At 37.1% G+C, this 12,477-nt stretch overlaps 1 protein-coding gene across 5 annotated transcripts in view; it reads left to right on the forward strand.

Moving 5' to 3' along the window:
- IL1RAP (interleukin 1 receptor accessory protein) overlaps nt 1-12,477 on the forward strand; it is a 129,955-nt gene that overhangs the window by 98,179 nt on the left and 19,299 nt on the right. For all 5 annotated transcript variants that reach the window (XR_004384810.1, XR_004384811.1, XM_032875644.1 and 2 more), the window contains exons 6-8: nt 1,865-1,936; nt 3,947-4,073; nt 6,709-6,857. Coding sequence is in view for 3 of the 5 variants with exons in the window: in XM_032875644.1 (XP_032731535.1) it covers nt 1,865-1,936; nt 3,947-4,073; nt 6,709-6,857 (348 nt within the window). In the remaining 2 variants the exon portion in view is untranslated. The remainder of the gene's footprint in view (nt 1-1,864; nt 1,937-3,946; nt 4,074-6,708; nt 6,858-12,477) is intronic.

Consider the following 12,477-nt stretch of genomic DNA (forward strand, 5'->3'; position numbering starts at 1 on the left):
TGTGATCATGACCTGAGCCAAAGGCAGAGGCTTAACACACTAAGCCACCCAGGTGCCCCTACCCTTGCCATTTATAAGCAATATGACTTTGATCAGGGTCTGAGTCTCCTTATTTGTACTCTGGGACTAAGAGTACCTAACAATCAGTATAGCTGAGAATATTAGAAATCATATACATATTATGCGAGTCCAATTCCAGGCAAACAGCAGAGACTCAATGAATTAAGTAGTTAAAATTATTGTAAAAAAAAAAAGTGTTGTATTTGAATTCAATCAACTCTTTCTGTAGACTGGAATTGGGGTAGCCGAAACTGTTTGCTGGTGGTATTCAATCATTGCTTTGCACTGGTTGAGAGAACAGGGGATGAGAAATTCAGAAAGTGGAAAGACAATGTCCAGACAGAGTCAAAAGACTCCTATCAAACCCAGAAATCGAGAGAACCAGTGTCAGCATTTAGGGGAGAGCCCTCAATACCATTGCGCCCATGATACTAAAAATGAGAGCGTATCAGAGTGAGAATTTTTTACACCCCATCTTTTCATAGATGGAAGTGTCAAGACCCAATAACACAAAGTAACCTGTTAGAGATGCTCTGTGAGTTAGTGTAAGAAGTGGTTTCCAGATCTCAGGTTTGAGATTCTGGTGCAGGGCTTGCTCTATTACCCTGACACCAGGTTCAGCATAATTTTTAAGGGTTCTAACATAATAGGGCAAATAAAATTCAAATTGAAAAATTTTGTGATCACCCCTCCTCTTCCTCTGCCTACTTTTGGAATAATGCTGAGCTGGGAATTAATTCAGAAGAAAAATTAGACTAAGTTTAGAATTTAACACAAATGGGCTTTGTAAGCCAAATGAATAACCTAACCTTAAAATCTGTCTTGGCAATTGTTTCTGATACAGATACTTAAACACATCTGTTTTGGGGAAATTGAGAACAGGCATCCTTGCTCACCGTGATTTATAGATAGAGAAGTTGATAGACACTGATGTGTGGTAGGGTTCTAATCCAACTTTCAAGCAACACAAGTTTGTTTTTAAAGCTGTGAAGTACTGAGTGCTTACTATATACCAGTAGGATGCTTTAACATGCATTACTTAATTTAATATGCATGACTTACTTTAATCTTTCTAATGAACCTGTGCAGTGAGTTTAATTATCCTCATTTAAGACGTGAGGAAAATTAGCTTCTCAAAGATTAAGCAAAAAACCAGAGTTCTATGGCTAGTATATGGCCAAGTAAGGATAAGAGCCCTGGTTGTTAAATATTTGAAGCTTCTGTTCTTAAACACTACACTATAAAACCCCTTCAGGGTATTTTTTTTTCAATTTGGAAATACAGAATGTTATAAAGAGCAGCCGTCCTATAAACAAGCAGTCAACTGCCAGAGGCATTGGATAGATGGATGGGCTGGCCTCAAAATTGTGGTTTTGAATTTTCCATTTACTTATTCATTCATTTAATATTTACTTCTTTAACCAGGTCCTATACTAGATACCTGGGGCATGTTCTGGAGAAATATTTAGAAAAGAAACAATTGAGGAAGACATGAAAACGATTTATATTAAAATCTGAGAAGGGTATTTCATGTACTCTTTGGGAAGCAAAAACACAGGTTGAATCTCTATCCAAAAACATGGAGGCCACTTTTCATGTTCTGTTTGTCTCTTTGCTTGTCTGAAATGAATGAAGTGTTGTAAATGACTCTCCATTGAGCTGTGGGCCTTTGCAGGAAGAATTGACAAACTGTGCCAGGAAGTTGGGCAAACTACAAAAGAACTGCTCTTGGAAACGAGTTATGAGAGATGAGGGCTACATGATTTAACATCATCTCTCTTTTGTTTCTTCCTCCCTAAAACAGGCTCTCCAAAAGATGCATTGCCTCCTCAGATCTATTCACCCAATGATCTTGTGGTCTACGAGAAAGAACCGGGTAATTATAGCTGTGCCTCTTAATTTCAGTTAGATTCTCTTAATGACAAGGAAGAAAATGTCAGTTAAGTTAATGCATGCAAATAGAGGGCTTTGTAAGGAAACACATGAATTGAAACTGAAATGTTGTCAGAAACCAAGGCAGCTCTGGAGATTAGCTCCTCCATCAGAGATCTCTCAGGCATCTTTAGGATTCTCAGCTTCTCTCTCCACAGCTACTCCCTTCTTCCCCTGACTTCTCTCTCCTGATTAGTGATTTCTGTCTGATGTAGAGGTTAGCTTGCACACAGCTTGGTTTTCCAAGGCTGTGATGTGAGCACAAGATATCCTTTAAGCTTTTCTTCACTGCAGAGGGGCAAGAGTTGGAGCTTGGAGGTGAGACTGTGAGTTTAATGGGTTAACAGCTGGTAGAACTAATATACCCTGATTAGAACGCTATGCGGTGTTCCCTATGGCTATCTGGGCCTCCTTTAAAAAAGGAGGTTTTTTAAGTTTTCATAATTTTCCATTCTAGACAAAAATCATTTGCAACTGACCGAATAAGCCATCGTGTGTTATTCTTCTGGCTCAAAACCTCCCACAGTTAAACTGAAAACCATAGAAAATTTTACAATTTTCTATATTGTATCCTTTACAATAAACTCTCTCCAAACCCAATGAAAGGTGTAAAAGAACATATTTTTAAAAATGTACTAAAGATAACAGAGGTTGTGATCAAATGCAGGTAGAACACAATGATACCCTCCTAAAACTAAGATAAGGCTTCAAATAGCAATCTGCCTGTAAAAAAAAAGAACCAAAGGGGTCTGCCAACTCCAAATGGACCAAATTTCCTACAATTCATAGTGGTTTTATATAGTAAAGTGAACATTCTTCCTGCTATCCAGGTAAACCCTTACTAATGATCTAGTCTACCTGTCATATGGTTACAGACTCTATGTTCATGTTATCTTCTTGCATATCAATATAGAAACTGAAAGGGAAAACATAAGAATCATGCCATTAGAAGAGGGCGTTCGGTAGGACCACTCAGTGAGACAAACTTACTTTCAAATTTGGATGACAATATAATTTGTCATCTCAACCTGCACACTTTTTGAGAGTAAAAGCAATTGTTATCAAGAACTAACTAAGAAAGCAAGCATAGAACAGAGCTGTCCTGGGTAACCTGCAATGGAAGTCAGTCTCGGTCGAACTCTGCTCTGCCTCTTATTAACAGTTTCATCTAGGGAGAGCAGCTAACATCTTGAAGCGTCAGTTTTCACATCTATAAAACATGAATTAAAAAAATACCCCATGATATTTTGTTAAAATTGTATAAGACTGCTAGTAAGTATAAACACAGCGCCATGAGTATATAAAGTTCTTAGTGAGGGTGCTGCTGCTTTTCTTCTTATTATCATTTTCTGCCTGGAGATCCTCCTGACCTCATGTTCCATCTCAGGAAGATAACATAGATTTGTTATTTATAAATGCTAGTATTTATAAAGATGTCAATTTTTGTTATATATGTATATACACACACACATGTTTTTATGTAAATTGTCTTTAAACTTATTGATCGCATCCTGACAACCTAAGCATTTCAAGATGTGGCCTTCCCCTAAGTGTTGGCACTGCCCCATCTTTTCTGGGCCAAGCACCAAAGGTCTGGAGAATCTCTCCTTAGTCACTGCTCGTGAGGGAAATAACAAAGGTTAGGGGTAGTCCATGGAAGTTTCGGGCTAAAAAGGATATTGTCAGAGCCTCTTTGAACAAATACTGTGGTACAGCGTATATGGATTGTATAAAAAAGATGGCCATTCTGGAAAGTTTGCATAAAACTGCTGTATTTCTTTTTCTTGGTTTGTTTATTTTGCAATGAGGTATGGTACGGTACGATAGTAGGCCACTTGAAACTTACTCAGAAGTAGAGCTTTAAGTACACTTTTATAGCTTCTGATTAGTCACAGAGTGAAACCAGTGTAGCTTTGTGAAGGTTACACACTGATGGGCTAACTTGTTTTTTTAGGAGAGGAACTACTCATCCCCTGTACAGTCTATTTTACTTTCCTGAAGGATGCTCGCAATGAGGTTTGGTGGACCATTGATGGAAAAAAGCCAGATGACACCAACATTGATGTAACTGTTAATGAAAGGTACCATTGGCTCAGACAAGGGGTGATCAATGCTTGTCCCTCAATTGAATGCCTTCTGGTATATACTGATCATTGAAAGTCAAAACTCTGACTTTGGTGCATCATTACCCAAAATCTGCAAGATTCTCAAATCTTTAGTGGCCACATCCCAAAGTAGGATCCCTGGACTTGCAATTCAAGACCCAGGTATCTTCCGATGGTCACACACTCATGATTCCCACTTGAAAGTAGATGGGATGCAGGATGCCTGGGTGGCTCAGTCGTTAAGTGTTTGCCTTGGGCTCAGGTCATGATCCCAGGGTCCTGGGATGGAGCCCTGCATTGGGCTCCCTGCTCAGTGGGGAGTCTGCTTCTCCCTCTCACACTCCCCCTGCTTGTGTTCCCTCTCTCGTTCCCTCTCTCACTGTATCTCTCTCTGTCAAATAAATAAATAAAATCTTAAAAAAAAAAAAAAGTAGATGGGATGCATAGCCCACACGAATGAGAGGCCACAATCCACGGCTCTGAATACATGAAAGCTGGTTGGCGTGGCCTGTTCTTTTCTCTCTCCAGTCTGGAGTCTAGACCTCTGTATTTATGCCTCAGATAAATTGTGTTATTTATCTTGTCTTGCTGTCTTCCTCCTCATTCTTAACTCACATAATATGTCACGTTTATAATTGATAGTTATTTTTTTTAAATATTGACTAAATACATTCATGTTCTTTAAATTTTATTTTTTTTGAAGTGGATGAGGTGGTAATATAGCCCACTCTTAAAATAACAAGCTGGCTCATTTTATTTCTAAATAAATGTAACTTTTTTTTGAAGGGTGTGAGGTCGACAAGGAGGAAAATATGGGTCTTTGAAGATAAAAGATCCTTTTGTAAATGAAGTACACAACTGCAAGACAGTTGGTTCACGGCGATCGTAAATAAAAAGCAGCAGCCGACCAGCTACATGACAAAGTCGTTCTAAGACGGGAGCCTTAACATGATATACAAATGGATCTTTAGCTACTTGAACTTCAAAAGCTACATGACAAAGTCGTTCTAAGACGGGAGCCTTAACATGATATACAAATGGATCTTTAGCTACTTGAACTTCAAAAGCTAGGGATTCAAAAGCTAGGTCATTCCTCGTAGTAAACTCAGACTTTGTGCAGAAGTTATAAGATGTCTGCTTGACACTAAGTGCTATGCAAGATACTTCGTCCCTAACTGAGTAGATTTTATCAGGGTAAGAGTGATAGAGCAGAAATTTCAATATTTCATGATAAATGCAGTGATTGGAGAATATTAGATGTTATTGGAAGCTTGAGTTGAAGATTCCCGTCAGTGTTAGGGAATTAGGCAGTGCTTCTCAGATGGTACAGTACCTAAATAAAGATTTGAAGGATGAGTAGAAATAAACTAGGTAAAGAAATAGAATGTTCCTGGTTAAAGGAACCTCATCTGCGATGGCTGGAATTTAGAGAAGCAGCACATATTTAAAGGTACAGAAGGAGCCTCCTGAAACTGGAGCAGTTTTTGCAGAAGGAATAGATTAAAGATGTGGCTGGAGGCACAAAGGGAGAGTTATTGATCCCTTCAGGATTTCTGAATATTGTGGTTCCTATCCTCATAATAACACCGAATGAATGATAATGAAAGTCATGCTGTCCGTCCTCATTGCTGCTGCAACACAGCTCAGTGCCCGGAGTGGATGGTGAATTTCAGTTAAGGCTAAACCCATCACAACCCTTGACCAAGTTCTCATGACCAACAGTCTGCCTCACTGGAAGGAGTACCTGGATGTCAGCTATAGGAGAGAGATTTTGTTTTCTCTTTGGAGCAAGTAGTTCCAAGGGATTTTAAATCTTGGTCTTGGACCCAAAGCACTTGATCTCTGACATGCTGAGATTTGGATATATTTTCATAAAATGTACTTGCTTCGAGAAGTCTCTTCTTTTTATATGTTAGGATTTAACCCATGGAGTTTCATCCTTTTTATTTTCTACTCTCTTTTCTCTTTTCTATTCTTTATTTGTATTCTATCTATGTTCAAAATCCAAGCTTTGGGAATCCCTGAAATGAATGAACTATTGCTGAGGGTGGTATTAATAGCCTATATGAATATGTATTAAGCATTTTTCTAATACTTACACATTGATGTACTCAGTCTTCAGAGTGCTTGAGTGAATCAACACATGTGACGTACTGCGTAGGCATTGCTACTTACCTCTCTTTCAAAGGAGGAACTCAAGACTTGGAAAGATTAGTTACTGTACCAAAAGTATATAGCCAGTAAGTGGCAAAGCTTGGATGAAAACCCAGGTGGATATGGCCTAGAAGCATCTCTCTACACTGATACAGAATACTGTCTCAGAAGTTTGAGGGAAGGAGACATTTTACTCTGAAGAGAGATCTGCCGTATGTTGCCAGCACTGGGATTTGATCTAGATACTGGGATTGTGTGTGCTATAGCAGGTAAAGAATGGCACTGGAATCTAGAAGCTATCCTCCCTTTGTAACCATTGGCTCTCAGGCAACACAGCTCATGGATGTTCTGGCTGTCCTCACTTGGGGGCCCTGTGGTTGTCTCCTTATCTAATTCATTCCCAGAACATGGCCCTGTGGTATCACTCATGCTTTGATTTTCTTTCCCCTATTTCTAGTATAAGTTTGACCCCAACCGAAGATGAAACGAGGACTCAGATTTTGAACATCAAAAAAGTTACTGCTGAGGATCTCAAGCGCAACTATGTCTGTCATGCTAGAAATGCCAAAGGGGAGGTTGACAAAGCAGCCAAGGTGAAACAGAAAGGTAATGGATGCCCTCAGCAGATGATTCTGTGAACTCCAAGTATAACAGTGTGGTGATAAGGAAAATAAGAAGACAGTGCTCCGGCAGCTAGCACATCTGGCACATAGTAATGAATCAAAGGTGAATTGAAAAAATCTTGAGGGATAGTTTCCATCTATGTGAAGACACTCGAAATATTTTTCTTATACTTTTAGTAACTTAGTGCAAAAATGTGGCCCAAAGGGATGCCTGGGTGGCTCAGTTGGTTGGACGACTGCCTTCGGCTCAGGTCATGATCCCGGAGTCCCAGGATCGAGTCCCTCATCGGGCTCCCAGCTCCATGGGGAGTCCGCTTCTCCCTCTGACCTTCTCCTCGCTCATGCTCTCTCTCACTGCCTCTCTCTCAAATAAATAAATAAAATCTTAAAAAAAAAATGTGGCCCAAAAAAGCCATACGATTATGAAAATAAGGCATAATTTTATTTCAGTACAGTCATGGAAAATGAAAAATAAAGAAAATATTTAAAGCTACCAAAGATATAATAAAGCTGGTAGAATCCCATATAATTGGTGGATTGTAAAGACCCTTTTAGAAATCACTGATGGCAGAGTTTGAGGGTCATAAAAATGACCATACCATATGGCTTAGTACTTTTGGAATTTTTCCTGAACAAATAACAGAAAGAGAATTATGTACCCATTGCTATTCTTAGAAGCATTATCTTTAATAATGAAACATTATAAATAGCAACCATCTAATTATTTTCAAGTAGTTAAGGAAAATATGAAATATTTCTTCTCAAAAATATAGTTTTAAAATGATCATTTTAAATACTATGTATCAGTTTTCAAACAGATTTATAACATACCACTAGCCACAATTACTAATACGAACATTATTTAAACTGTGACTTAAAGTAATGTAAAAGGATTTCTATGTTGATATTACTAATTTTTTTATAAAATAAATAAAAGTGATAAAGCTCTCTTGTGTGAGCTGTTGCTACTGAAACAGACTGTGTCTAAAATTATCTTTGGGTCTCTCACCTAACACAGAACCCCAGACAATCACTCCCTTCAAGAATGTGTTTCAGTGACCTAGAGAAAGATAATGATGATTTATCACACAGGTAGTCATGTCATTCAGAATCATTGTGGATCCTTGTGTCAGAGAGAGCCTGTAATATTTATACCCAAAAAAAAAAAAAAAAAAAACCAACCAAACAAACAAACAAAACTCATAGCTATTACATTTTGCAGTGGGGGGGATTTAACCCCCCCTTTTTTTTAAAGCTGATGCAAAAACAGGCTTCATTTTAACATTTCATTACAATTTAGAAAGTAAAAAGCAAATTACTGAAGTCTATATGCCACTTAAGAAGTCTTAGTGGATTGGTTCTGAAGAGTTCATCACTTCTGCCCCTCAGAAGCCAGTGTCAAGCAGTGAGACTCAACCAAATAAAATAAGGAAGTTTCCCAAATTAGTTCCTAAGAACACTACTAGGACTCTTTATAGTACTGTAGTTCATTATTTTTACTCTAGACTCAGATGGCCTGTGTTGGAATCCTGGTTTCTGTGCATCCTAGCTCTGTGATCTTGAAAAAAATCACTTAACCTCTCTGAGCTTCAAGTTCTTTATATTTAAAGTAGGCAAATGATACCACTATCTCATGAGATTGTTTTAAGGTACTCAGCACAATTACTGTCCTATATACATGTATATTAAGTGCTCAACATATATTAAGTCTACTTATTATTTCCACAAAATTTTCACAGGTGTTATTGGACAAAAGCTTTTACAATAAATAAAGTATCATTAAAGGCTAGGTTAAACAAAACCAATCAAGTTATTTTAGTCAAGGGCCCCTTGGAGTCTTTCACACTATTAACAGTTGGTGTGAATATCTGAGTGGAACTGGAACAAAGGAGGCAGGGTGGTTTTATTTTCCAAATATATTTGATTCCTGAAGTATGGGGCATTTCGTGGGAGTCGTTTTTTGAAACATGTGTTCTGGGAAACAATTATGGAGGATGACATAAATTAATTACTTATTGTCAGATAGATAGGATTAAACAATCAACTAAAATCGTGTTTGTTCTTGGAGTGATGCAGAAGTCTGCCTGCCGGAGCTATGTGAGTAGCTCCCTTTCACACAGGGCCATGCTCTGAACGGTTGAGTGTGAATGGCGTCAGGAATGTGAAATCATAGGTGCATCCACTGGATTGGCTGATCTCTGCTAAAATTACATCAGTATTATGTAGAATCTAGCCTGGGCTGTGTACATCCTGTGGTACCAGAAGTGTTGTGGGTTTTTACTTGGCTCCTTTTCTGGGCCAGGTAATGCTGGGATTCAAAGGTGATAATCTGGGTTCACTTTCGTATGTTCTATGTATGAGTGCTTCTCTGGATTCATTGACAAAGCATTCTACGTCTTTCATCAAAAAATTGACAGGAAGGGCTCAGAATAAGAAGAATTTACTGGGCTAGTTCTTTGGACAGAGCAATTTCATCTAGTCAGTTAAAGTATGAAAGGAGAGCCAGCTAATGTAAATGTGTTAAACATGCGGTGATTTTATAATAGGAGAGAGGTAGGGACTAAGGCAAGGTGTGTTGAACTTCATGAGAAACTGCCAAACCTATTTCCAAAGAGGTTGTACCATTTTCTACTTCCTCTAGCAATGTATATAAATTCCAGTGCTCTACATCCTTACCAACTTTTGGAGTTGTCAGACTTTTCAATTTTAGCCATTGTAGTAAATGGGTACTAGTATCACGCTATATTTTTTTCATTTGCATTTTCAGATACTAATGATGTTAAGTACTGTTTTATGGACATTCTGACAATTAATAGTTCTTCCTTTATGGAGTATCTATTAAAATCTTCATCCCATTTTGTTCTTGGGTTGCTTGTTAATATATATATGTCAGATATATGACTTTGTGAACATTTTCACCATTGTACAGAATTTTATTTTATTTTTTTATTTTATTATTATTTTATTTCGATGAGCAGAATTTTAAAACATTGATGAAGTCCATTTTATCAATTCTTCTATTATGGTTTATACTTTCTAAATCCTGTATTAGCAATCTTTGGTTTTTAAAAATGATTTTTAAAATCTTGATTTTTTTTTTAATACTTAGGCCTATGATTCATTTCAGCATTTTTGTTTACACTGTGAAGTATGGATTGAGGTTTAGTTTTTTGCTTTATTTTTGTTTTCCACATAGAAATCAGTTATTCTAACCTCATATTGAAAAATCTCTCCCTTTTTTATTGAATTGTTTTGACAGCTTAGCCTAAAAAATTAACTCTATGAGTGTGGGTCTATTTCTCCATTCCCTATTCTGTTTGTCATTAGTCCAATACCACTTTATCTTAACTAATAGCTTTAAAGTAAGTCATGAAGTCAGAAACTATTGTCTTCCTCCTTTTTTCTTTTCAAAGATTAATCAAAATATTCTGAAGACCATATTATCCTTTCATATAGAAAGGATAATATTGTATTGGCTTGTCAATTTCTACATGAGTCTGCTGGGCTTAGATTGGAACATATTAAATTTATAAACCAATTTGAGGAGAATTGAAATCTTAATGATATTGAATTTTCCAATCCATGAACATGATATATCTCTCAATTTACTTAATTTTCATTGATTTTTCTCAGCTCCTTTTTTTTTCTAGTTTTATTTATACAGGCTTACACATGTTAAATTTATCCCTAAGTATTTTGTTTTTGTTGCTATTGTAATGGTATTTTTAAAATTCCACTTTTCAATTGCTCATTGATCATAACTAGAAATGAATTAGTTGATTTTTATGTTTTGATCTTGGTCTTTTGACTTTTCTAAATTCATTGCTTAAATAGGGTTTCTGCTTGTTTAGTTAGGTTCCTTAGCATTTTCTATACACTTGATTGTGTCACCCATATATAAGCATACTTTTCCTCCTTCCTTTTCAAACGTTATGCCTTTGATTTCTTTTTTCCGCCTCTTTTACTCTCTTGGACCTCCCAGTTCCATGATCAGTAGAAATCAGAGCAGCTTCACTTGCATTGTTCCCTATCTTAGAAGATATGCATTCAGTTTTTATATATTAAATATGATGTTAATTATAGGTTTTTTGAAGCTGACTTTTATCTATATGAGAGATTAATCTATTTTTGGTTTGTGTAGAGAATTATATATAATTCTCGTGTGTGTGTGTGTGTGTGTGTATGAGTATCTGTTGAAATTTATCAAATGTTTGGTGTGGTTTCATTTGACTATATCTTACTTAGGGTTCTTTAAACTTCTTGGTTCCATGGGTTTATTATATTTTTCATTTAGTTTGAAAAAAACTTCAGCAGTTACTTCTTCAGATATGTTTTGCTCATTTATTCATTCATTCATTCTTTCCTTTTCTTCTAGTAGTACCATTAAATTTAGTATCGATCACTCAGGGATGTTCTGCAGGCCACTGAGGTGCTCATTTTCATTTCATTCTTTCTTCCTGTGTTTCAGTTTAGGTAGTTTCTAGTTTTCCACTAATAATTTCTTTTTTGATGTTTAGTCTGCAGCAATTTTAATTTCAGAATTGTATTTTTCAGTTTTTGGATTTCCATTTCGCCACAAAAACATCCCTATTGATATTTCCTATTTGCTCTTAATGATGTCCATTGTCTTCTTTTTTAATTTAACAGGAGTATTTATAATGCTCATTTTAAAGTGCTTATCTGCTAATTCCATCATCTTTGTCAATTTTGATTTTTTTTTAAAGATTGATTTATTTATTAGAGAGAGAGCATGCAAGCAGGGTGGGGAGGGGCAGAAGAGAGAGAGAGAATCTTAGGCAGACTCACTACTGAGAGCAGAACCCAAGGTGGGGCTCCACTTAGGTCCCTGAGATCGTGATCTGAGTCAAAGCCAAGAGTCAGACACTTAGCTGATAGAGCTGTCCAGGTGCCCCTCTGATTCTGTTTTTGTTGGCTGATTTTTCTTCTCATTATGGGTGGTTTTTTTGTTTTGTTTTGTATTTTTGCTTTTTCTTGTCTTTTTTTTTTTTTTAACATATGCTGGACATTATGTATGTTGCATTATTGAGTGTCTGATTTTTGAAAGTGAGTATTGTTTTGTTCTTACAGGTAGTTATTTTGATTGCTTAACAGCTTGCTTTTTTGAGGTGTTTTGCTTCCCATTGCTAGAGGACATCTGAAAAATAGCCTTTTCTCCAAGGCTAGATTGGACATATCTAGACTATCTGGGCTGTCTACTAACACATGGGAGCTACCCAAAGTGTCTTTACTCTGGTCTTAGCTCAAGTGTCCCCCAGCCCTGCATGTGCACCTTGAGTTGTTCAGCTCCCGGTTTCCTGACAGCTGTTCCTCCCCGGTAGTTTTTCTTTGACTGGCACCTGTTCTTTGCTTGATCTTATCAAGTGTCATCCGACCTATGCAGAACTTTATATTTTTCCAAAGATTTGAGATCACCCTTGGAGATTTATAGAGCACTTTTTCCACACAATGTTCTTCCCTCTCTACCCAGCCCTGTAAACTCAGCCCAACTCCATCTGAGGTGTGATTTCTGAGTCCTTACCTGACCATAATGACTGTACCTGTGGTTTTCCCTGTTCTGTGCCACAGTCTGAAAGTGACTTCAG

The sequence above is a fragment of the Lontra canadensis genome, unplaced genomic scaffold (genome assembly GCF_010015895.1).
Source record: "Lontra canadensis isolate GAN:19392208 unplaced genomic scaffold, GSC_riverotter_1.0 scaffold56, whole genome shotgun sequence".
Lineage (NCBI taxonomy): Eukaryota > Metazoa > Chordata > Mammalia > Carnivora > Mustelidae > Lontra > Lontra canadensis.